This window comes from Drosophila sulfurigaster, chromosome 2R, assembly GCF_023558435.1.
Source record: "Drosophila sulfurigaster albostrigata strain 15112-1811.04 chromosome 2R, ASM2355843v2, whole genome shotgun sequence".
Lineage (NCBI taxonomy): Eukaryota > Metazoa > Arthropoda > Insecta > Diptera > Drosophilidae > Drosophila > Drosophila sulfurigaster.
In genome coordinates, this window is record NC_084882.1 from 8,026,650 (window position 1) to 8,053,038 (window position 26,389).

Below are 26,389 nucleotides of genomic sequence, written 5' to 3' on the forward strand. Positions count from 1 at the left end.
TTTTATATAAGTTTTTTGATTGAAAATATTGATTAGCATTAGTTTGTATTGATTGATATATGTAGTTGTTACTGGTAACAAGGTCATTCGAACAGTAATACTCTCCTCGTCCACACATAGCAAACGAAAACAACATCTGTGGTAGCAACACCACCAAACAAACCCAGGCCTCTAGATGGAGCAGCCATCCACCAGCGCCGAGGCGGCGGCCGCCGCTGCTGGCGGTGGTCCGGATCCACGTCTGGAGCTGATGGGTTCGTTTGTTATTAAATCTCTCAAATTGAAACCTGAGAAATGGACACGTGTCATCACTGTCGAGGAGCACAAAGGGATTATCAAGGAGTTTTTGGATCGCAGCGTACCTGTCGTTTTGATTATCATCCTAACGCCTGCTGCCCAACTTGTACCGTCCACAACGTTCCCATTGTCGCAGCTAAAGAGCAAGGGTGTTTACTTTATTAAGAGGTATGCCAAGCCGGTGCCACGTGAGAATTGTGGCAATTTCATCATCTTTGGGGACCTGGCCACCCGCACAATTGATCAGCTCTCGGCACTCGTTGAGGAGGTGCTTGTGCCCCTGCTTTCCAATGAGGACAACTATAGAAGCTGGCCCATTATGGTGGCCCAGGATGTGCAGAAGCATGTGCACAGTCTGAAGAGCACCGTGCATCAGGTGAAGGGACAGGTGAGCGGTGAAACAATCTTGGCCATGCCTGTGGGCGTCGAGAAAATTGTTAAGGCCGCCAAGGAGTTGACCGAAACGCAGCATTGCCAGTTCGACTTGTACCTCAAGAGTGCCATTGAGGGCGTTGTCATCAAGTGGGCTACGCAGATACACGAGGTCATCAAGGAGAGTCCAACGAATGCCTTTGCCAACGGACAGAATCCAACGCCACACACGGGTGAGTGGGCGAAGGGTGGTTGGTGGGGTCACAGTTCATACAATAGGTAATAGGTTATAGAGTCTGCCACACAGGCATTTCATTATTTTGGTTATTTTTGGCACAGCTTTATTTATTATTTATTGATAAAATTCAAGTTTTGCAGTTGTCGTTTGTTTGACATATCCTAGCAACCGCTCGAATTTTGCATGTTTATGCCTATATGCGCACACATACATTTGCACATATAATAGATGTGTATGAATTGAGCAAATTGTCTTCAAAAGTTGTTATTATTATCTGTCTTCGTGCATGCGAAAGCATTTCTTTTGTTACATCTTTTGTTGCTTGATTTTGTGACGGTTTGACATCTGCTCTAACTGAATTCAGTAGCATGTGCACAATGTTATACCGAAGCTATATAGTATAGGAATAATCAAAAGCAGCTGTAGCCATAAGTTATTGCGATTGTTATCATTTTATCTTTAAAATGAACAACCCTAAAATACCAGTTAGGTTTTCACAGCAATAAAATTTAACTGATTTGAATACGAGGAAATCGAATGCGCAAAGTTTTGCAATCAATGCTTAAACTGGTAGTCAAAATTTAAATATAAATATGTATCTATGTCACTATTGAGAAGACAATTCCTTTTTTGCTAACTACTTAAAGGGTTAGAAGCTATGCATCAAGCTCTGAAAATCATAGACCATCTGTATCGATTATACAAAGAGCCCTTCTATTCAATAACGTGAAAAATATAACATACATTAAACTGCAAGAATTTAATAATTTCTTAATGTAAGTTGCCAGCTAAATTAGCTCTTAGTGAAGACTAAGAGTTCTCGTCGACACTTAAATGATTAAGCATCACTCCGGATGAGTCTTAACTATTTTAATCTGTAGTCATATCCAGAACTTCAATATATTATTAGCTTATTGTAAACATGGGAGTTATATAGATAAATAGTTATGACTAATTTCAATAAGCTTATTTAGTGCTCACAAAATATATGTTTACTATGCTTCTCTTTCTCCAACTCCACTAAATAGTTAAATATATTTCGAATATTCAAATATGCTAATGAAATTATAAATTCATTTATTCAAACAACTTGCTCAATTCATTTGATTTAATTATATTTAATGAATTGATTACTCATAATGCGTTTATCTGCTCGATTTCTCTCACAGAGTTTACATTTTGGAACAATCGACTGAAAAATCTATCCTTTATCTATGACCAATTGCGCAATGAACGTATACGAGCCATGGCCTTAATATTGGAGTATTCATTGAGTGCCTATCATCCGTGCTTTCAAACGCTCTTCAAAAACGTTGTTACGGGTGAGTGAAGCCAATTTAATGGCTGTGCAACATGCCATTGAATAAAGAAATGTATCTATCTATCTATGCCTTTTGCATGCCGACAAACTAACTGTGTTCTGGGGTTTTGATTGAACATTCGCACAGCACTTGCAGAGGCAAAGGATATAACACTATATTTGAACCCTTTGAAACGCCCCTTGCATCAACTGGAGGAAATTGATTTTTCCGAATTCAAGCCATTGCTCATACCCTTCATGCATACTGTCTGCACGCTTTGGGGCAACTCACGCTATTACTGTCAGTCGGCGAAGATAACAGTTCTATTGCAAGAGATATGCAACTTGATTATACATCAGGTAACTACTATATTATATTATATCCGTTTTTGTCTGAGAATCGATAATAAATCTTCTTATAATGCATCAGGCCAAGCGCTATTTGGATCCCTCGTCTATATTCCATAGCGATATTGATGAGGCTATGCAACGCCTCACACTCTCCATTCAAATACTAAAGTTCTTTAGGGAACTATTCGACTATTACAAGGAACGTTTGGCCGCATTTTTCACGGAACCCGAGGAGCGGCCACCGATTTTATGGACTTTTCATCCAAATTCAGTTTTCAAGCGCTTTAATGCATTCCTCGAGCGTCTAACAACGATTCAGTGGTATGAAAACGCGTTGTTTATGAATTTCTAAGATTGTCCATTATTATTTTACTCTTTAGGTTCTTCTTTACTGTGATTGAATTCCTGAAATTAGAGAAAGTCGAAATCGGTGGACTGCGTGGTCGACAGCTAAGCACACGCATCACGGATGTTTATGTGGAGTTTAATCAATACTTTACGGCATTTGCCTCAAAAAGCTATGATGTCTTGGATCCAGATGATCATGAATTCGACGAAGACTTTCGCGGCTTTCAAACGCGTATACTGGAGTTGGATATGAAATTGGCAGCCATTCTGTGCCAGGCCTTCGACGATTGTCACAACTTAGAGAGTATTTTTAAAGTAAGTCATAGACATATCTTATTTAATATATCCGCCTTAACAAATCGCCTTAGTTAAAGTTATGTTAGACATATCAATCTTTCTGTCCCTATGAGACACATAAATAACTTTACCCTTTATACTTTAGCTTCTGTACAACCAACTATTCTGTGCAATAACTCATTCGAGTTGTCTGTGCATATTATAAAAGACTCTACTGTGTTTATCACGGATACCCATAATTACTATCGTTAACTCTCCCTTATTGATTTTAATGAATCATTGCCAATAATTTATATTTATTACAAAAATATTTTATGTCATGCATCATAATATTTTTCCTAATATCGAACAAAATTAAGCAAATAAATTACCGGAACTATTCTATAGGAATGAATCAATTTAAATTACAATTCTATTTCTCATTTTCAGCTTATCAGCATTGTGGGTAGTGTTCTTGATCGACCAAAGATCAAGGAAGAGTTCACACAGCGTTACGCAGAAATTGTACGCATGCTGGATGAGGAGCTGACAGTCTGCGAGAGCATATACGACAAGCAGATTCTACTGATCAGGGATGATGAATCCTTATACCCTAATTACAACTGTCCACCTGTGGCAGCCTTTATACGCTGGTGCCATCAACTGGAGACGCGCATTACGGTACCAGTGAAGCACTTCAAGGCGCTGCAGCATGAGTAAGCTAATATAATATTAAATTTGTCGCTTACGAATATTATAACTATACATTAATCTACAGCATTACCAAAACAGAGAAATCCCTGGAAATTATAGAGCGTTACGAGTGCCTCATAGTCAAGTTGGGCGTCTGTAAGACGCAGTTCTTTGACGAATGGTCAGTGCAGTTGGCCGAGCAAATTGAGGAGGATCTAAAGAAGTCATTGATAGCTCGCGACCAGCACAGCAACTCGTTGATTCTCAACTTTAGCAGTACTTTATTCTCCATTCTGCGAGAGGTGCACTACATGCAGCAAATGAAAATCGATGGAATACCCGAGATAGCCATTGACTTTGCTGAAAAGAGCGATGTCTTGCGTTCGTATACATTGAACCTGGAGAAGACCATTGATTGGTATAACAGCATACAGGAGGGCAGTTCACCGGTGGAGCTCAGACTGATTGAACCGGAGATAAAAATGATTGATGATCTTGTTGAAATTGGTGTGGATCACCTTGTTTGGAATTCATCAGGTGCGCGCAAGGAATTGAATTGATTGGGTGTTGAATAAATTTTTCTATTCCTATAGATATTATGAGCTATCTGGAGAAGCTGCGCAATCCTGTGGCTGCTCTACGCAATCGTATGAATCACACTCAGGAGAATCTACGCCAAATACGCAAAATAATGGAGGTTTGGGCCAAGCAGCCGCTTTTTGAGAGACGCGACTGTAAGAAAGATACTGTGCTATCAATAGACGAAAGACCCGATCGCACTGCTAAGCGTTACTCGGAGATACAGGCAGCCTCTGTGGAGATTCATAAACTTCTCCAAGACAACATGCTGCAGTTCGACATGGAGCAAAAGCAAAACGATGCCGTCTGGCTGAGCTACGTCGACTTTGTCGACAATATTGTCTATGAAAACATATTGCGTACAGTGGGAGTCAGTGTGGGATATCTAGCAGAGAATATGGATCCCGACAACAATTATGCACCGCTGTTTGAATCACGCCTGGAGCTGTTGGAGCCCAATTTGGTGTTTGTCCCTTCCCTGGAGCCAGACGATCCAATGGGTTTTAACAACATGCTGATCGAGCTTATGCGCGACATTATGAAGATGGGATCACTTGTCAAGCGATTGAAGCCGAATGAGAAACGCAATTATGTGGAGCTTATTAAGGAAAATCAGGACATTATTGATATGCGACGCGAGATCCTCAATGGCGTTGACTTGGTCATGGAGGAGGCTTCACGTTTCTGTCGACAGTTCGAACGCTACTCGTATCTGTGGCTAGACGATCGAGAAGAATGCATGGAATACTTTTTGGAATACGGCCGCATGTTGGATCCAGATGAAATTGAGCTAATACAAATGAATGATCCAGCTGCCCCTCCTCCGCCAGAGCCTTGCCAGCCCACCATCGAGGCATTTAGGGAGCAAATCGACAACTATGAGTCGCTGTTCAGTGAGATTGAGGATATTCCCTCGTTTCAAGTGTTCAGCTCATGGTTTCAAGTGGATGTACGTCCCTTTCGGCAAGCATTGCTCAATACCGTCTGCAAGTGGGGCAATATGTTCAAGGAGCATCTGGTGACAACTGTAACATCCAGCCTCATGAATCTCAGTCACTTTATACGCAAGGCCGACGAGGGTCTGTTGCAGACAGTAAAGGAAAAAGACTACGAGGGTCTGGTCAGCATTATGGCCTATTTGATGCAGGTGAAGGAGCGTGCTGCCAACACCGATGAGATGTTTGAACCCATGCAGGAAACCATTCAGCTGCTTAAGTACTACGACATGGACATACCTGAGGAAGTGAATGTGCTGCTGCAGGAGCTGCCTGAGCAGTGGGCCAACACCAAGAAGATTGCAACCACAGTTAAGCAACAGGTGTCTCCTCTGCAAGCCACCGAGGTGGTCAGCATAAGGAACAAAATAACTCTCTTCGAAGCACATATCCAACTATTCCGCGAGGTCTTCAAGCAGTACGATTTCTTCCGGTTTGACTGCTTCAAGCCATATTTGTTAATGGATCGCATCAATGACGACATGTATCTGTGCGAGAGGGAAATGGGCGAGATTCAGAAGTCGGGCAGCCTCTTTGAAGTCAATATACCAGAGTTTAAGGTTCTCAAGCAATGTCGCAAGGAGCTGCGCATGCTCAAGGTATCTAATGTAACATTTGAGCTCCTATATCTTCTTAGAGTATTTATTTCATAGCAAACCTTTTGCATGTTTTATAATCAACCAACTAAATTCTTATTAAACATTACTGCATGCCACATGTGGAACTTAAAGCTTTTACTTTATAGCTAGCGTTAATATCTTTTCCAATATTTACTAATCCTTCAATGATAAAGATAATAGATTCCTTTTACTAAACTTATTTCATACTTTTATGAACCTCCTTTAATAATGACAGCAACTTTGGGATTATGTGAACATTGTGCAAACCAGCATCGAGGATTGGAAGACAACTCCATGGCGTAAGGTCGATGTTGAGAATATGGATATTGAATGCAAGAAATTTGCTAAGGATATCCGTCTATTGGATAAGGAAATGCGCACCTGGGATACATTTATCAACCTCGAGTCGACGGTGAAAAATATGTTAACCTCTCTCCGAGCTGTCGGTGAATTACAAAATCCGGCGATTCGGGAACGACACTGGAATCAACTTATGAACTCAACCAAGGTCTATTTATGTTTCTTTTACTGTTTGTACAGATTTCAAAAACGGACTATTTTATTAATTATTGTAATCCATTTGGCAATTGTAAATAATTCATGGAAATCTTTTAATCTTTACTTTCCTAGCACCTGAGCGTTCTTAATCCTAGCAACATGCTGAAAGAGATGCTCAATTGTATAGCAAAAACTTTTAAACTTTTTTTTTCTAACTTGATTTGTTAACAAACCACTATGTGAGGCCTATAGTAATACTAGTTGAGCCTCGACTGTACAGTTCTTGTAAATACCATTTCATTCCAGAGTCTGGCCGCCTTGCCAAAGGAAGTAACAGTAAGTGCTTCGCATGTTAAACCATAAATTAAAGTAGAATTTCCATATAGTATGCATTCTTATATACATAGATAAACAGTATAGTAAAGAGATAATAATGTTCTCTGAAATTAACATTGGATTGCAGGTCAAATTCATAATGGATCACGAGACAACTTTGGCGGAACTATTGGGCTTGAACCTTCATGAATGTGAGGAGGAAGTAAAGAATATTGTGGATAAGGCTGTTAAGGAAATGTCAATGGAGAAAATATTGAGAGACCTAAACTCAACGTGGTCGGCAATGGAGTTCGATCATGAGCTGCATCCGCGCACTGGCTGCAAACTCCTTAAGGCATCGGAAGAACTCATAGAGACGCTTGAAGAGAACCAGGTTTGCCTACAAAATTTAATAACATCCAAGTACATCGCTCATTTCCTCGAAGAAGTTTCAACTTGGCAAAACAAATTGATGATTGCCGATCAAGTGATAACCGTATGGTTTGAGGTGCAACGCACTTGGACCCATCTTGAGAGTATCTTCATGAGTTCGGAAGACATACGCAAACAGCTCCCCGTCGATTCGGTTCGTTTCGATAACATCGATGCCGAATTCCGTGTACTCATGGATGAGATGTCCGTCTCATCGAATGTGGTGGCATCAACAAATCGATCAGGGCTAATCGAACGTTTGGAGCATTTGCAAAAGGAGCTTACGCTATGCGAAAAGGCACTGGCAGAGTACTTGGAAACAAAACGTTTGGCTTTTCCTCGTTTCTATTTTGTATCATCGGCCGACTTGCTCGATGTGCTCAGCAATGGCATTCAACCGGAAATGGTCACCAAGCATCTGACCAAGCTATTTGATTCGATAGCCCGTCTCAAATTCAATCGTGATGAGGCCAATGAGATAGAGACAGCTTCTGGAATGTACGCCAAAGATGGCGAATACGTTGAATTCAATGAACTGGCTAGCATTCGTGGCCCAGTTGAAGTCTGGCTAAATCGCATTCAAGCGGCGATGCGAGCCTCCCTGCGACACTATGTCACCGAAGCTGTCGTCGCTTATGAGGAAAAGCAACGTGAGCAATGGTTATTCGACTATCCTGCCCAGGTGTCGCTTTGCGGCTCACAGATCTGGTGGTCAACAGAGGTGAACATCGCCTTTAGCCGACTGGAGGAGGGCTATGACAATGCCATCAAGGACTATTACAAGAAACAAATCTCACAACTCAGTTTACTCATAACACTGCTGCTCGGCGAGCTGACCAAGGGGGATCGTCAGAAAATAATGACGATATGCACGATTGATGTGCACTCAAGAGATGTGGTCGCTAAGATGATTCAGGCCAAATTGGATTCAGGTTCGGCTTTTATGTGGCAATCGCAGCTGCGCCATCGATTCGATGATGTTGAGAAAGATTGCTTTGCCAATATTTGCGACGCTGAGTTCCAGTATTGTCACGAATACTTAGGCAATACCCCACGCCTGGTCATAACGCCGCTCACAGATCGCTGTTACATAACACTCACACAAAGCTTACACTTGGTCATGGGCGGCGGACCAGCTGGTCCTGCTGGCACTGGCAAAACGGAGACAACCAAGGATCTGGGTCGTGCCATAGGTATCATGGTCTACGTCTTCAACTGCTCCGAACAGATGGATTATCAATCCTGCGGAAACATTTACAAAGGCCTCGCACAAACGGGCGCCTGGGGCTGCTTCGATGAGTTCAATCGTATTACGGTTGAGGTGCTGTCCGTCGTGGCCGTACAGGTCAAGTCCGTTCAGGATGCAATTCGTGACAAAAAGGACAAGTTCAACTTTATGGGCGAGTTTATCACATGCGTACCAACGGTCGGCATATTTATTACAATGAACCCGGGCTATGCCGGACGTACAGAGCTGCCGGAAAACTTGAAGGCACTCTTTCGACCCTGTGCCATGGTGGTGCCAGACTTTGAACTCATTTGCGAGATTATGCTCGTGGCCGAGGGCTTTCAAGATGCCCGCGTCCTGGCCCGCAAATTCATCACACTCTACACGCTCTGCAAGGAGCTGCTCTCCAAGCAAGATCACTACGATTGGGGCTTGCGTGCCATCAAGTCTGTACTGGTGGTCGCCGGTTCACTAAAGGTGAGTTCTCAAGTCAATATTAACTATATAGGGCTAAAGTAAAATTATGATACTTGCAGCGCGGCGATCCTGGACGCCCTGAGGAGGAGGTATTGATGCGCGCATTGAGAGATTTTAACATACCAAAGATAATCACAGATGATATGCCAGTGTTCATGGGGCTCATCAGCGATCTATTTCCCGCTTTGGATGTGCCACGCAAACGTGATCAGGACTTTGAACGCACCGTAAAACAAGCTGCCTCCGATTTGCTACTACAACCGGAAGATAATTTCATATTGAAAGTAGTGCAACTGGAGGAACTGTTGGAGGTACGTCATTCTGTATTCATTGTTGGCAATGCTGGCACTGGTAAAACACAAGTGTGGAAGACGCTGCTGCGCACCTATCAGAACATTAAACGGAAGCCCATATTCAATGACTTGAATCCAAAAGCGGTGACCAATGATGAACTTTTCGGCATTATCAACCCGGCGACACGCGAGTGGAAGGACGGGCTGTTCTCAGTGCTGATGCGGGACCAGGCAAACATAACGGGTGATCAACCCAAGTGGATTGTGCTCGATGGCGATATCGATCCCATGTGGATCGAGAGCTTGAACACCGTAATGGATGATAACAAAGTTTTAACTTTGGCCAGCAATGAGCGCATTGCGTTGACACCTTCGATGCGTTTGCTCTTTGAGATCTCGAATCTGAGAACAGCGACACCGGCAACCGTATCCAGGGCTGGCATATTGTACATTAATCCACAGGACTTGGGTTGGAATCCGTAAGTATCTTGGGATAATTATTTTTTTTCGGAGATTTAATGCGTATGAAAACATTGCAACAAATTTGGTAGGTAATTGGTAGAAAAATATGATGCAATCACTTAAAATTGTGCAACAAATATATATAGTATTTGGTGTCAATTACAAACAATTATGTAGGAAGCAATTAAATGTTTAATAAAGAAGATTAAAATAACTTCACAAAATACGGCTGAGGAATTCTTTAAAGATCTAAACTTAATAGTTTGAGATCAAAACTATACAATTTTTAAAAGATGAGTCATTTCGGGAACCCATATAGTATATGTATTCTTGATCTTGTTATATGTACTCCGTATGAGCACCTAGATCTCAGAAGCTAGAGCATTCTGTATTTTTTTTTTGTTGTTTTTGTTGTCTGCACTGTTCTGCTTTTATTGAAATCTGGTAGCGTGTATCTGACAGTCGAGGGCACTCGATCTAGCTTTCTTACTTGTTTCAAAATAAATAGAATCCCAATAAGCAGAGCTAATACGCTGTTTGTATGTTATGTGCAATAGTAATAAACATTACCACGTTGTTCTAAAATATTATGATCCTTCTTTAACTAATATGAATTTATATTGTCAATTTGCAGCTATGTGACCAGTTGGGTTGAAACGCGAAAAATTCCAGCCGAAAAGTCCAATTTGGTCATGTTATTCGATAAGTACATACCGCCTTCATTGGAGACGATTCGCGTGCGTTTCAAAAAGATCACGCCTGTCGCTGAAATGGCCCACATACAAATGCTGTGCCATCTACTAAACTGTTTTCTAATCCCAGCGAACACGCCGGCCGATTGTCCAAAAGAATGGCACGAGCTGTACTTTGTTTTTGCTTGTATTTGGGCATTCGGTTCGGCCATGTTCCAGGATCAAGCCATTGATTATCGCGTGGAGTTCAGCAAATGGTGGGTAAATGAGTTCAAAACTGTTAAGTTTCCAGCAGGTAAGATGACAAGTCATATTCGAAGCAAGTCCCATCACTTTAGCCATATCCAATTCATTTCGATTCCGAATGAAAAGGCGGCACAGTTTTCGATTACTTTTTGGATAGCGAGACAAAGACCTTCATGCCCTGGACGGAGAAGATACCCAAATTTGAGCTGGACTCGGATCTGCCATTGCAAGCTGTGCTCGTGCACACCTCCGAGTCAATTCGACTGCGATATTTCCTCGACCTGCTCATGGATAAGAAGCACCCGGTGATGCTAGTGGGCAATGCCGGTTGCGGCAAGACCGTACTGGTCAATGAGAAGCTTCAATCGCTTTCTGAGAATTACGCTGTCACCACAATACCATTCAATTTCTATACCACGTCCGAAATGTTGCAAAAGATACTCGAGAAACCGCTGGAAAAGAAAGCGGGTCGCAACTACGGACCGCCCGGCAACAAGACCTTGATCTACTTTGTTGACGACATCAATATGCCCGAGGTGGACTGCTATGGCACCGTTCAGCCGCACACTCTAATGCGCCAACATCTGGACTATGGTCATTGGTATGATCGCAACAAGTTGACACTCAAGGACATCCATAATTGTCAATATGTGGCCTGCATGAATCCTACCTCGGGCAGCTTTACCATCAATCCACGTCTGCAACGGCATTTTTGTGTATTGGCCGTTAGTTTCCCAGGTGTTGACTCTATAACTGTTATGTATTCGGCAATATTGGCACAACACTTTGCCAATGCCGAGCAGAAGTTCACACCGATCGTCACCCGAATGACACCTAATATTGTGGCAGCCACGATTGCGTTGCACAATAAATGCCTGCAGGTCTTTCTACCCACGGCCATTAAATCGCATTATATCTTCAATTTGCGCGACATCAGCAATGTTTTTCAAGTGAGTAGAAATATTATTATTATCTTATTGAAGTATTTATATTTTAATGCTTGATTTGACAGGGTCTGCTATTCAGCTCGACGGAGTGCTTGACGGGCTCAACAGATCTTATACGTTTGTGGCAACATGAGACACAGCGTGTGTACTCGGATAAGCTAACTGATGATAAGGATATTGATAGCTTTACCAAAATGCAGCATGACATTGTCAAGAAGTCGTTCGAAGAAATTGACGAATCCGTTATATTCGACAAGCCGAATATTTACTGTCATTTCGCTGGAGGAATTGGTGATCCTAAGTACATGCCCATCAAGGGTTGGCCTGAGCTTCACAAACTCCTTCAGGAAGCAATGTCATCGTATAATGATCTAGTCGCTGCCATGAATCTGGTGTTATTCGAGGATGCGATGATGCATGTCTGCAGGTAGTAAAGACTCTGATTTCATTTAATACGTTCTATTTCATCTCTTGAGGTTTTCATTGCAGAATCAATCGCATATTAGAATCGCCGCGTGGCAGCGCTTTATTGGTTGGTGTTGGTGGCAGTGGCAAACAATCTCTAGCGCGCTTGGCAGCATTCATATCCAGCTTGGAGGTTGTGCAGATACAGCTCAAGAAAGGTTATGGTGTCAACGACTTGAAAGTGAGTACAATCAACATTAATACCCATTAACCCTTTGCGCTAGCTTCTAACTGATGTGATCCATGTACAATAGAACGAGTTCTCCGGTTTGTATCTGAAGGCCGGTCTCAAAAATGTTAGCATCATGTTCCTTATGACGGATGCACAGATACCGAGCGAGGATTTTCTTGTCTTAATCAACGATTTGTTAGCCACTGGCGAGATTCCAGATCTATTTCCGGACGACGAAATCGAGAACATAATCGCTGGCGTGCGTAATGAGGTCAAAGGTGCGGGACTGGTTGATACGCGAGAAAACTGCTGGAAATTCTTCATCGATCGTGTACGCAAGCAACTTAAGATAGTTCTGTGTTTTTCACCAGTGGGTTCAACATTGCGTGTTCGGTCGAGAAAATTCCCTGCCATCATCAATGCAACATCCATCAATTGGTTCCACGAATGGCCTCAGGAGGCACTCATATCGGTTGCCATGAACTTTTTGGCACAAAACAAAGTGTTGCCAGAGAATCACCGTGATTCTGTGGCCAAGTTCATGGCCTACGTGCACACGTCGGTCAACACGACGTCCAAGGTTTATTTACAGAATGAACGTCGTTACAACTACACCACACCCAAAAGTTATCTCGAACAGATCAATTTATATCTGAAGCTACTCAATCACAAACACGAAGATTTGCAGAGCAAAATCGAGCGTCTGGAGAACGGTCTGGAAAAGCTGCGCTCAACGGCAGTGCAGGTAGCTGACTTGAAAGTCAAGCTAGCTGTCCAAGAGGTTGAGCTGAAGGAGAAGAACGATGCGGCCGATGCCTTGATCGAAATTGTGGGCATTGAAACGGAGAAAGTGCAAACGGAAAAAGCCGTGGCCGATGAGGAGGAAATGAAGGTTGCTTTGATAGCCGACGAAGTGAGCAAAAAGCAACGCGATTGCGAGGAAGATCTCTTGAAAGCAGAGCCAGCCCTAACAGCCGCCCAAGAGGCTTTAAACACTCTTAACAAGGCCAATTTGACAGAGCTCAAGAGCTTTGGATCACCACCTGGCGCGGTCACAAATGTTACTGCTGCTGTTATGGTGCTCCTAGCGCCTGGTGGCAAGCTACCCAAGGATCGCTCCTGGAAGGCAGCTAAAATTTCAATGGCCAAAGTAGACACATTCCTCGATGCGCTGATTAACTACGACAAGGAGAATATCCATCCCGAGATTATCAAAGCCATCCAACCCTATCTCAAAGATCCTGAGTTCGAACCAGAGTTTGTGCGCTCAAAGTCTGGCGCTGCGGCCGGACTATGTGCTTGGGTTATTAATATCATCAAGTTCTATGAAGTTTACTGCGATGTGGAGCCCAAGAGGAAGGCTCTTGCTGCAGCCAATGCCGAACTTGCTGCAGCCCAGGATAAACTTGCAGGCATCAAGCGCAAAGTTGCGGTATGTTCATGTCGCCGAAAATAAATCTGGATGGTATTCTAAAATGTTATGTATTTTCTATATTCAGAGTCTAGAAGAGCAGCTCGCCAAGCTTACGGCGGACTTCGAAAAGGCCATTGCAGATAAACTTCGTTGTCAACAGGAGGCGGATGCAACACAAGCCACAATTGCCTTAGCCAATCGTCTTGTTGGCGGCCTGGCCAGTGAGAATGTCCGGTGGGCTGAGGCAGTTAATAAGTAAGACAAACAAACAATAGTTAAGCAGTATTACTACATTTCATTCTTCTATAGCTTCGTCAAGCAGGGCATTACTTTACCCGGCGATATTCTACTCATAACCGCCTTCATTTCCTATGTCGGTTGTTTCACGAAGGGATTCCGCATTGATCTATTGCAAAAGATGTGGACACCCTTTCTTAAGAGCATTGATCCACCCATACCCACAACTGAAAATCTCGATCCACTCACCCTGCTCACAGATGATACGACCATCGCTATTTGGACAAACGAAGGACTACCCAGTGATCGCATGTCCATCGAGAATGCGACGATTCTATCCAATTCGGATCGTTGGCCACTGATGATTGATCCACAATTGCAGGGCGTGAAATGGATTAAGCAAAAGTATGGAGAGGACCTGAAGGTCATAAGATTGGGACAGCGTAACTACTTGGATATTATTGAGAAATCAATCAATACCGGTATCACAGTGTTGATAGAGAACATTGATGAGAACTTAGATCCTGTTTTGGACTCATTGCTCGGCCGAAATCTGATCAAGAAGGGCAAGTAAGTATATTCTTGAGTACCCTTAATTTCAATGAATAATTTTTTTATTTAAAATTACAGAGCTATTAAGATCGGAGACAAGGAGATTGAATATAACTCGACATTCCGTTTAATTCTGCACACAAAACTAGCTAATCCGCACTACAAACCAGAGATGCAAGCACAAACAACTCTGATCAATTTTACTGTCACTCGCGATGGCTTAGAGGATCAGCTGCTCGCAGAGGTCGTGAAGGCCGAACGTCCCGATCTGGAGGATCTGAAGGCCGAGTTAACCAAACAGCAAAACGATTTTAAGATAATGCTAAAGAAGCTGGAGGATGATTTGCTATCACGTCTATCTTCGGCGGGTGAGAATATTTTAGGTGACACGGCATTGGTGGAGAATCTGGAGACAACAAAGAGCACAGCCTCCGACATTGAGGAAAAAGTTGCCGAAGCGAAGATAACATCCAAGGAAATCGATAAGGCCCGTGAATACTATAGGCCAGCGGCGGCCAGAGCAAGTCTTTTGTACTTTATCCTTAACGAATTGAACACAATCAATCCGATCTATCAGTTCTCCCTGAAGGTAAGTTAGAAATGGTCACATCAAAATAAAGCCATAACTAATCTACTTTGGCTTTCAGGCTTTTAGTGTAGTGTTCCAAAAGGCCATAGCCAAGGCTGAACCGGGCGAAACTTTGGATTTGCGTGTTTCAAATCTGATCGATTGCATAACGTATTCGGTCTTTCAGTATACTTCGCGTGGTCTTTTCGAATGCGACAAACTCATCTTCGCCTCGCAAATGACTTTTCAGGTAAGAGAAATCTTGAATACCAAACTATGAACTTGTAGTAATTTCTTTTGTGTTGATTTACAGATACTGCTGATGAACGAGGAGGTCTCATCTGCGGAACTGGACTTCCTACTCCGCTTCCCGATAAAACCACATGTGACAAGTCCTGTGGATTTCTTGAGTAATCAATCGTGGGGCGGAATTTGCAGTCTAGCGTCCAAAGATGAGTTTCGGAACTTGGATCGCGACATTGAGACTTCATCAAAACGCTGGAAGAAACTCGTGGAATCGGAGCTACCAGAAAAAGAGAAATTCCCACAGGAATGGAAGAACAAAACCGCATTACAACGTCTCTGCATGATAAGAGCCTTGAGACCCGATCGTATGACTTATGCATTAGCGTAAGTAATACGCTATAAATCATAATTGAATGTGTTGCTTAATTCAGTTTACTCGACATTTAGTGACTTCATTGAGGAGAAACTGGGTTCCAAATATGTAGAAAATCGCGCTATGGAGTTTGCAAAATCCTATGAGGAAGCCAGTCCTTCAACACCTATTTTCTTTATACTGTCACCTGGTGTCAATCCCTTGAAAGATGTTGAAGCTTTGGGCAAACAAATGGGCTTTAGCTTGGACTTAGGAAACTTTCACAATGTATCCCTAGGTCAGGGTCAGGAGTCTATTGCCGAGGCAGCCATGGATACGGCGGCCAAAAATGGACATTGGGTTGTATTGCAAAATATTCACTTGGTAAGAAAATGGCTGCCGGTTCTTGAAAAAAAATTGGAACATTATGCTGATGGTTCCCATCCGGACTATCGCATGTTCTTAAGCGCCGAACCAGCCTCAACACCATCAGCTCACATAATACCCCAGGTAACTATGCGAAACGATATCAATATTATTAGAATATTAACAGTTGTATTTAAATAGGGTATCTTGGAGTCATCTATTAAGATTACCAATGAACCGCCAACGGGCATGTTGGCCAATTTGCATAAAGCACTTGACAATTTCACACAGGAAACCCTTGAGATGTCCGGCAAGGAAGCCGAGTTCAAGGCCATACTCTTTTCCCTCTGTTATTTCCATGCTGTAGTCGCTGAGCGTCGTAAATTTGGTCCGCAAGGCTGGAACAAGATCTATCCATTTAACGTGGGCGACTTGAATATCAGTGTATCGGTGTTGTACAACTATCTCGAGGCCAATGCGAAGGTACCATGGGAGGATTTGCGTTATCTCTTTGGCGAGATTATGTATGGCGGACACATAACTGATGATTGGGACAGACGCTTGTGCATCACCTACTTGGAGGAGTACATGCAGCCAGACTTGGTCGATGGTGAACTGTTCCTGGCACCCTCTTTTTGCTGCGCCACCCAACACCGACTATCTGGGGTATCATACTTATGTGGATGAAATGATGCCAGCCGAGTCACCTTATTTATATGGTCTACATCCAAATGCAGAAGTTGGATTTCTAACAACTAGAGCGGAGAATATATTCCGCACCGTCTTCGAAATGCAGCCCCGAGATGCGGGTGCTGGGGGGAGGCGCAACTGTTACCCGTGAGGATAAGGTTAAACAAATTGTTGATGAAATTATTGAGAAGCTGCCGGAAGAGTTCAACATGGTTGAGATAATGAACAAAGTGGAGGAACGTACTCCATACGTAATTGTGGCGTTTCAGGAATGCGAACGTATGAATTTTCTAACCAGCGAAATGAAGCGTAGCTTAAAAGAGCTCGATCTGGGCCTAAAAGGCGAATTGACCATTACCTCAGATATGGAGGTGCTGGAGAATTCATTATTTTTGGATCAAGTGCCGCCCATTTGGACGCAACGTGCCTATCCCTCACTGCTGGGGCTCAACAATTGGTTTATCGATTTGTGTTTGCGTCTGCGAGAGTTGGAAACTTGGTCTACAGATTTTGTGGTAAATTGCACGAACAATACCATCAACACCGACATAATAAAAAAAAATGTATTTTATTTATTGCAGCTGCCCTCATGCGTTTGGCTGGCTGGTTTTTTTAACCCCCAATCTCTGCTAACCGCCATCATGCAGAGCACCGCCCGACGCAATGAGTTGCCACTGGACAAGATGTGCCTGCAGTGTGACGTGACCAAGAAACAGAAGGAGGAATTTACGTAAGTGCCGACAACCAAACAGGCAAACAGACATCCAGACAGTCAGTTAGTCAGTTAGTCAGGCAGTCAGCCAGTCAATCAGTCAACCAAGCCTCCAAAGCTACACACACCACATTAATACGCAATTTTAATTGACTTTTGCGCTGACCCTTTCAATACATATGTATGCGTACATATAAACATGTGTGCCTGTAGACGACTTTGACTGATTTACCGCGATGCCCGCACTGGCTGGCATTCCTATAGAGATACCCAAGTGGAGGTATTTCGAGAAGGCCATTGGACAGAGTTTGTATTAAAAAGAGAACATGAAGGAACAAATGATCCTGGCCTAAGCTCCGCTTAGCTGCATCGTATTTAGCATTTAGCTTGAAAATAGCCAAGTGCTCATCACAGACAACCTAATTAGGTGCCTTTGTACACTCGACATACTTATCAAACACTCGCAGCTATGTACATAAATCACAATGACTTGCATCAATACTTACAAGACAAAGATAGTGTAAAGATCGGCCCATTCGATCCGCACGGAGATCGGGCAACGGCTTCAAGCGCGTCTAATAATAGCCGCAATGCTATTCGATGAAAGCTAATTTTAAACTAGCAATTGAAGTGTTTTTGCTGTCTATAAATAGACATTATTAATAGCATGTAATTAACAATTGTCTATTTGCCGATTGTCTATACTTGAGTCTGGATTGTTTATTAAGTGGCGCCTGGTCTTGTTCTCGATCTCGCTCTCAATGCATCTATCTCTCTCGCTGAGAACATCGCACGATTTAATTTGGCGTCACTTCAAATCTAACAATAACAATCACAAACTGAGACTCAGGTCCAGACAGACATGGATAACAATTAAAGATTATCAGATATAAATGTATATTTTATAATTACAGCACGGCACCGCGGGACGGCTGCTGTGTTCATGGAATCTATATGGAGGGCGCCAGATGGGATATACAGCAGGGTATTATTATGGAATCACGTCTCAAAGAACTTTATCCATCAATGCCAGTGATCAATATTCGAGTGAGTTCAAAATGCAAATATTCCCCTCGTAGCGAATTCTAATCTAAATTCTAGATCAAAACATTGAATTTGGAGCGGATCTATGGCGTCTAAAGATCGGCGCATGTTTGCATAAATCTATCGATTTGACTGCCACGTTTCTATAGTACATTTTTGTATCTAATTTTACAGGCCATTACCCAAGACAAGCAGGACTTGAGGAATATGTACGAATGCCCCGTATATAAAACACGCACACGAGGTCCAACCTATGTCTGGACATTCAACCTAAAGACCAAAGACAAGCCAGGGAAATGGACCCTGGCAGGCGTTGCTTTGCTCTTACAAACCTAGGAATGCAGAAAATACAATATTTTATTAATAATATTTTTAGTAGTATTAGAAAAATTTTCTTCATTCAAGTAACTCTTTGAGCAATTATGCTTATTATATTTTATTAACTTGGTAGAATTACAAATTCCACTATTTTCCTATTCTAAGCACTATTTTTCCTAAATAAAATCACATTCTCTGTAGACTTGCCCTAGGCGCACTAGCATAAAAAAACATGGAATGTCTTTATTTTATTTACGGGGGAAATTAAAAAAAACAACAAAAGTGTTTATTGTTTACACTCCAAATGAAACGTGTAAAGCCCCAAGGAAATGCCATAAATCAACGGACCTTGTGTGATTAGTCAGTGAATATTGATAATCACAAATGAAATGAGTTATAAGATAATTAATATAATAATATATGTACGTAAATTCAGAGATGATGAATGTATGCCCAAAAAATCCACTGATAACTGAATACCAGTCTAGAATTCAGACGCATAAAAATATGGGGGAAATCTAAATCACCAAATCAAATGCGTAGTGCTTCCATAAATAATAACATACACATAAATATTATACATAGCGACACATTGAAGTACGATTAAGTGTGTATGTATGATCATATGAACATATGTATAATATAAAATTGCCAAAATATTTGATCATCAAAGGAAATTCATAGACGACGCTTATGATGGAGTGGACTGAACTTGTGGCCATCGTCGTTAATGAAAATAAAACATTATTTAAAAAAAAATATATAAAACATTTATTTTCTGACGAAATTTCAAAAATGCTGAGTAGCAGCCGCATTGGACAGTCTTAAGCGAAACGTGAACGTGAACCAATTAACGATAGCGGCAGCATCATTATGGCAAACAAAAAATAAATAAAACACAAAGACGATAACAAGAAAATTTTCGAAAATTTCAGATGTGACGACTGACTGCATAAAACACACATAAATAATTCAAACGTAATACAACAACAGAAACAAAAACAAAAACAACAAAAAAACAGCAAAGAGCTGGACAACGTGACGCGTGACCCGCCTACAGAGCTATCGATCAAGCGATCAAACGATCGATCCGATACGATCCAACCGACCGGGCGACCGGGCGAGCATCCAACCAACTAACAGCACTCACTACATTCGAAAAAAAGAGAAAAAACATACTCTCATACAGAGATGCCAGCACAGGCATATATACAAAATAATAAATAAAATAAAACAAAAGGCAAAATGTACAAAGCAACGAAAAGAAAACTGAAGACGACGACACGAGCGTAAATCATTTTAGCATGAAAAAATTCTATAAAACTAACAGACACTGTGTGGTCGAACATCATTCGTGTGCGCTACACAGAGAAGTAGCCAAAAACCAAAGCCACGATAGCACATTTTGTCAGTCAGTCAGTCAGTGAGTCTGTCGAAAAGTCAGTCAGTGATTTTGATTGATTATTGGTATCCGAAACTCGAAACTGAAAATTCAAACAGCGACTAGTGCCAGTGACCAGTGCCCAGTGCCCAGTTCCCAGTGCCCAATTCCCAGTGCCCATTGCTCAGTTCCCAGTTCCCAGTTCCCAGTGCTCAGCAGCATACACATACACACATGTGCACACATGTATTGAGTTATCTGTATCTAACAGCGGCCGGCAGACAGCAATCAGTAAGCGAGCGACCAAGCGACCAGCAGCAGCAGCATCAACAGCAGCAGCATCCCAGCCAGTCATTCAGTTAGTCAGCCTCGTCGCAAGAGTCAGAGTCAGAGTCAGCTCACTCTCCCGCTGGCTGGAGGATATCTTTGCGCGGCGTTTTAGTTTCAGTTCGCATTTAGACGCGTGCTGGTGCGGAATCGCCGAGAGAGAGAAAATCGAATCAAAAATTCAGAAAGAAATATTAAATACAACCCACAAGTGAATCTTCCGCGTATTAAATAATCTATTTGAAAAATACAAAATAAAATAATAACTTATACATACAAGTACTATACAAATACTTGTACACACATAACACTACACACGTGTCTGAAGTTGAATGACAAGCCTCAATTGAATATACACAGAGGAGTATATATATTCGAAAGTGTTTAATCAAATGTGTATATAAAGAAATCGTGTAATATTCGATCAACGAGAAAAACAAACAACATCTAACAGCATTTGCATATGACCCGCAAAGTTCACACAACGCATTAATTGATTAATTATTGTGCGACCGAGTTTTTGCTGTGATAGATCACAGCGAACTCATCTTTATAGACAAAGTCAACTATATTACTATATTCATCGCAACAAAATGAAGCTGTTTGCAGTATTCCTCGCATGTACGTATTGTTTTTTAGTTTTTTAGTTATTTTAGTTTCCAATTAAATACCATACCGACAATAAATTAGTTTTTTTAACGAATAAATTTGAAAAACGTTTAGCATATAGTATAATGTTTTTCTACAAAAATAATTTAAAATTTCTGGTGAAATGCGTTGTTAAATCAATTTCCCTCTTATAAGTTAGAGTAAATGTAAATTCTTAGAATTTGTGTTTTGTGTGCTTAAATTGCTTAGATAGAAGTGGGATTCCAGGAATTTCAATTTGAATATATATTTTCAAATATTTGGTGCAAGTGTAAACAGAATTTTTTTATGATTGATTTATGATAGACTCATAATTCGTGTCTTGTATAGCAATAATAATTTTTGAAAATAAATTTATATTTTGAGCTTAGATATTTAACGGTCTACATCAGGATTGATAATTCTTTAACTTCATTAAAATACTGCAAATAGGATTAACAAAGATCCACTTTGACTGAACCATCAGACCCATTTTAGAGCTTTCCGGCCGGCCAATGACCAGCCAGACGTACTGGCGTCGTCGGAACGATGGGCGTACGATTGACTGATGGACTATACAGATTGAGGGTGTTGACGTTGATTATAATGTCCACAGTATTTTTCATATAGTAATATTGTCGACATGAATTCAGAACAGGTTACCAAGCACTGATTTCAAATTAGAATTGAGTTTTATGTTTTTAATAAAATACTGGGAATTTTAACTATGTGATTGTATTTATTTACAGTAACGCTTTACGCTCTGACTCTGGTGCAGTGCCTCAGCTTGCCCGATCCCAATGTGAAGTGTGCCATGGATTGTGATATGCAGGAGAATCAATATTTGTGCGCAGCTGACGACAAAGGCACAACCAAAACCTATCGCAATGTATGCGTAATGAAAACAGATAATTGTCTACAGAATGCAAGTGAGTAATCGATTGGAGAAATTACAATAACTATCTATGTATGTATACAAATATATACTAATCACATTGAATTTGTATAGATTTCCAAAAGATCAGTGACAAGGAGTGTCCATAGATGCTAAAACTTAACCCTTTGACAGTGCGCAGTATCAGAATCAGATGGAGAACTTAAGTACGGACGATGTCTCTTTAAGTTGTTGGTTACTTTTCTTGCGTGGTATTTGTGTGTGATATTTTTAAGTTGTGCTTCAGCAGAATACAATACACGCCCCCCTTCCTGCACCACCTCCTTCACAGCATCAGCCCCAACGCAATGCATAATGCATAAACATAATACGAGTATACTATACATACATATATTTTGTAATTATTAATTTTAAATATTTAATAAAAAAATAATATACAAAAACGTACACTAATATATTCAAAAGTTTCGCGTAGATAGTTTTTTATATGTACAAACTCATACATGCCATATGTATGGACATATATAGAATTTAAATCAGACTGGGGACTTGCTTACAACCCCGCACATCGTCTATAATAGATGATGACTTCATTTCTTAACCCAGCAAATAAGCTCGAGCCAGCAGCTCTTATCTATTGGCTCATTGTCGACTGTTAGAAACTATAGTGCTTAAATTTGAATTAAATCATCTGCCTTGTTTAGCAAATCATTTACTGATAATTCTTATACGCACACATGCCCATATTAAAAGAGGGTATTGCTACGTATCACGTGTTGAAAAAAAATGAATGGAACCGACGTCAGAACTTACTATTTGAATCCAAAGTCGCAACTAACAAGTAGTCCGTATAAGAAATGAGTATGAAGGACTTTAAACGGCTGTGTGCGACGTTCAATAACTTTGTGACATTAAAAGTTCTACACATTTTGCAAGACTACAAAATAAACCAGTCTGATAATTTACAAAATTATCATATTTCAAATCAAACTTGGATCTAAAACTCAATAAATGAGTTTTTGATTTCGGATTCCTGATGCTTTACTCTGCCTGTTAAATATATTATAGAATAAAAACCATATAATCTTAAAATTTATAATAAATTATCGGAAATTGAAAAGTATCTTTTTTTTTCAATTTTAGCAAACTTACACAGCACTTTGACTATTGAAAATACGTCAGGAGAAAAGCTTTATATTTCGTGGGGGTTGACAAATGACACCCCCTTAAAAAGCTCTGCGCGTAGTAAAAGCTTCGGCCGTGTGCGTCTGTATTAGTGTCCGTCGCGTCTATGGTCCATGCTGTGCTCAAACTTTTCACATCTTTCACCGACAATGCAAAGTTGTTTGGCAATTTCTTGGTTCATTCATCTGGCGGCTGATGCTGGGCGGCCAGTACAACAAATACCGTTTGATGGCACAGTCGAAGCTGCTACGGTCGCGCATCAATAAGATCCAAAGAAATCCTAACGACGATAACTTCGTTGGATGGATGCCGCATCATTTGGCGCCATATTAAAGTGCTTGGACCGGGTTCAAGTCGTATTCGCGTAGCATTTATGTATGTGAGTGAAGTGTGTGTGCGTATGTGTATCCCAGCGTCTGGTTGTGTGTGATTTCGCGCGCTTTTGTGTCGCCTGTTTTTCTGTTTATCTTGGCCAATGCCTTAGCCTCTAACCAACGATTTCGGCAAACAAAGGCAAGGACAGGACAAAGGAAAGACGCCCAAAGGACTTCCACTGCCTGAGATTTGTGGCCATATTGATCAACTGCTGGCAGTTAAATTCAATTGATGCATTAATTAGGCATTTAATGGAGTCCAGACAACAATAGCTGCACACAATTTAAACCACGAACTGCGGTGACGGGTTAAGCGGGGTAAGTGCTATCCCCCCCGAAGCATGGGAAACCATTACTATGTCCGGACCAACGTCCATATGGAAGTATAAATCAATTATGGAGTCACTTAAAGCCCAGCAGCTGCCAGCTGACAGCTCAGATAGATGGGCTAGCTAAACGCCAGAAGCCCCAAAGCATTCAAAGAGCCTTTTTTTGATCTCGTTAAAGGTGTTTTAATACCCTGTAGCCATAAAAACGGGTAAACGGATAAAACAAAGTTGTGCAAACAGACTGACGCAGGACCATTCAGCTACTACTTACAATGTATCCTCGAGTTCTTTATTTATCCTTAGCATTGACTTTTCATGCCCGAAGCGAAACAATTTATCCCATTTTGATATTCGAACGTCATTCAAATGGCCCGAAAAACGGCGACGTCACGTCGATTTTTTATGTCCAATCAAAAATAGCGGCGCTTTAGACTTGAAATTTTTCCAATTGAGTGATAGCTTGATGACATCATTAAAACTGAAATCGCTCAGTGAAGCCTATATGCTATGCACATGGTATCTGAAGCCCAACATTTTCTTTGATTTCACTTGTTTATTAAGGTCGCTTAAATCACTTCCGACCAAATATTTTTTATTTTATTTGTTCCTTAAGCTTAAGCTTCCGGTAAATAAATTACAGTATGCGATTCGTCCTTTTTCATAAAGCAAAGCTTGTCATTTATGTACTTTCTACCACATTTCCAAATTAATTTAGCATACCCAATTTCTGTGAACATAAAATGGTCTGAAAATGTATTAAGTACAATAAACAACCGTGGACAAGTTGGTAGGAATACAAAGGATAATATCGTTTTCATAGTCTTTAAATATTATAAAATAATACATAAAAACAATAACTTTTTTAGTTTGTTAAAAATAAACACAATTATTTATACATTTTATACAAATGCTTTTAAATTTTTAATTACATTTAAACATTCTATGTAGAAAAAATACCATTTCTATATATATTTTTTGCTGTCAGCAATTTTTTGCGTCTCCTTTAAAGCTTTGAAAAAGTTTAAACATTTATCGTTATTTTTATTGCAGAGCATTTGCATATTATGAATAAGCTATTACATTTCAATGCAATGATTTTTGTTTTTTATGATTTTCCATAAAAGTGGAACACCACCGAGTATCCTAACGTTAGGTTGCCAAGTTCTCGAACAAATTGTCTGGTCTCGTTGTCAATTTCTTTGAAATTTGTTGCTACAGAATTTACAGAATTAAAACATGGATATTGTTAAAAGTTTAAATTCGGTAAAGTGGCAGATGTTTTTAAAGCGAGAGTCTCGAATTTCTTACAAACATTTTCATTCTAATGAGGATAAGCGTAATTGGCAAGTACCTTGAATATTACTTGTAATGCAACAATGGTTATGGTTATATTTTCCTTAAGGGAACCAAAACTTCGGTGAAATCTCAAATTTCCGCCGCAACTTCGACAGTGTCATTTTATGATCATGGTAATAGGAATATTACACTAATAAAAGTAATGGTATTACTTGAAATGTTTTTGAAGTGCAGTCATTAGTACCTCGTATTTCACGCTTATCTATTGGTCTGACCTATGGTACAATTTGGGAAGATTAATTACAACCAGATTACTATTTTTATCTTGAAGTATTTTATTTTATGGTCACGAGCCCTTTATTGTGACTACTTAAACTTTATGCGTTTCGTGAGTATACACAATATAAGTATTTGCTAAAAATAAGATCCATTTAATATTCCTTTTGGTGTTTTAGTTACATTTATTATATAAGATTAATATCTACTTTTTAGATTTAATGGAATACATTAAAGCTGCGATTACATTTACGAGTTTATTAGGTTGTTTGAGTATGAATTGTTAAAGCTTTGCATAAGCATAAATAACTGAAAAGGGGTTTAAGTTGTTGTTTTGACTGACAGCTTTTACACCGTCGAACAATTAATAAATACCTTAGTCCTTAAAACTGACACAAATCCTAACTGACAGTTGAAAGCATGTGTATACAGCAGATTAGCACACATAGTGTATACTCGTTGATATTTAAATGGATGTGCAAAGAGCGTCTGGGACTATAAAAGAGCTTATCATGCTTATGATTCTGTGAGTTGGGATTAGTTTGAGGAGCAAGTCAAAGGTGAGGTATCCGGACGGTTTGCCGCAAACATTAATTATATTTGAATATGCAGGTTGACAACTGAATGATTTATTATGTAAAACTATCACTCGGACTGATAAACAGCGAAAGAGAGGCTTTAATAAATATAAATAAGCAATTTTATGCCACAATTATATTCATTTCGTTTGCCTTTTTACGACTTGGCAATTAAAATAGCTATAAAATAAAATCGATTTATAAACAGAGAAACCATTAACACTTCAATTAACCTTGCACAAATATATTCACACTCACACAAAATGTAGGAGTAAGTGTTGTTGGCCATTATTGTGGCTGTCGCTGTGGCTGTCGCTGTGGCTGTC

At 40.5% G+C, this 26,389-nt stretch overlaps 2 protein-coding genes across 2 annotated transcripts; both read left to right on the forward strand.

The window, feature by feature from the left end:
* Nucleotides 1-107: 107 nt before the first annotated feature.
* LOC133836526 (dynein beta chain, ciliary) lies at nt 108-19,166 on the forward strand. Its single transcript, XM_062267064.1, is given in 29 exon segments — nt 108-902; nt 2,077-2,229; nt 2,356-2,567; nt 2,638-2,879; nt 2,939-3,221; nt 3,633-3,898; nt 3,961-4,412; nt 4,469-6,048; nt 6,305-6,577; nt 6,874-6,903; nt 7,031-9,019; nt 9,079-9,791; nt 10,409-10,761; nt 10,839-11,662; nt 11,725-12,086; nt 12,149-12,305; nt 12,379-13,728; nt 13,796-13,965; nt 14,020-14,517; nt 14,578-15,088; nt 15,147-15,317; nt 15,381-15,697; nt 15,761-16,175; nt 16,233-16,664; nt 16,666-16,845; nt 16,847-17,236; nt 17,303-17,451; nt 18,348-18,480; nt 18,652-19,166. Coding segments are annotated over 29 exon segments (13,494 nt in total). The 5' UTR covers nt 108-175; the 3' UTR covers nt 18,814-19,166.
* A 996-nt stretch (nt 19,167-20,162) lies between these two features.
* LOC133836527 (uncharacterized) lies at nt 20,163-22,426 on the forward strand. Its single transcript, XM_062267065.1, has 3 exons — nt 20,163-21,124; nt 21,880-22,059; nt 22,140-22,426. The coding sequence occupies exons 1-3, from the start codon at nt 21,097-21,099 to the stop codon at nt 22,172-22,174; spliced, it is 243 nt and encodes an 80-aa protein (XP_062123049.1). The 5' UTR covers nt 20,163-21,096; the 3' UTR covers nt 22,175-22,426.
* Nucleotides 22,427-26,389: the final 3,963 nt, after the last annotated feature.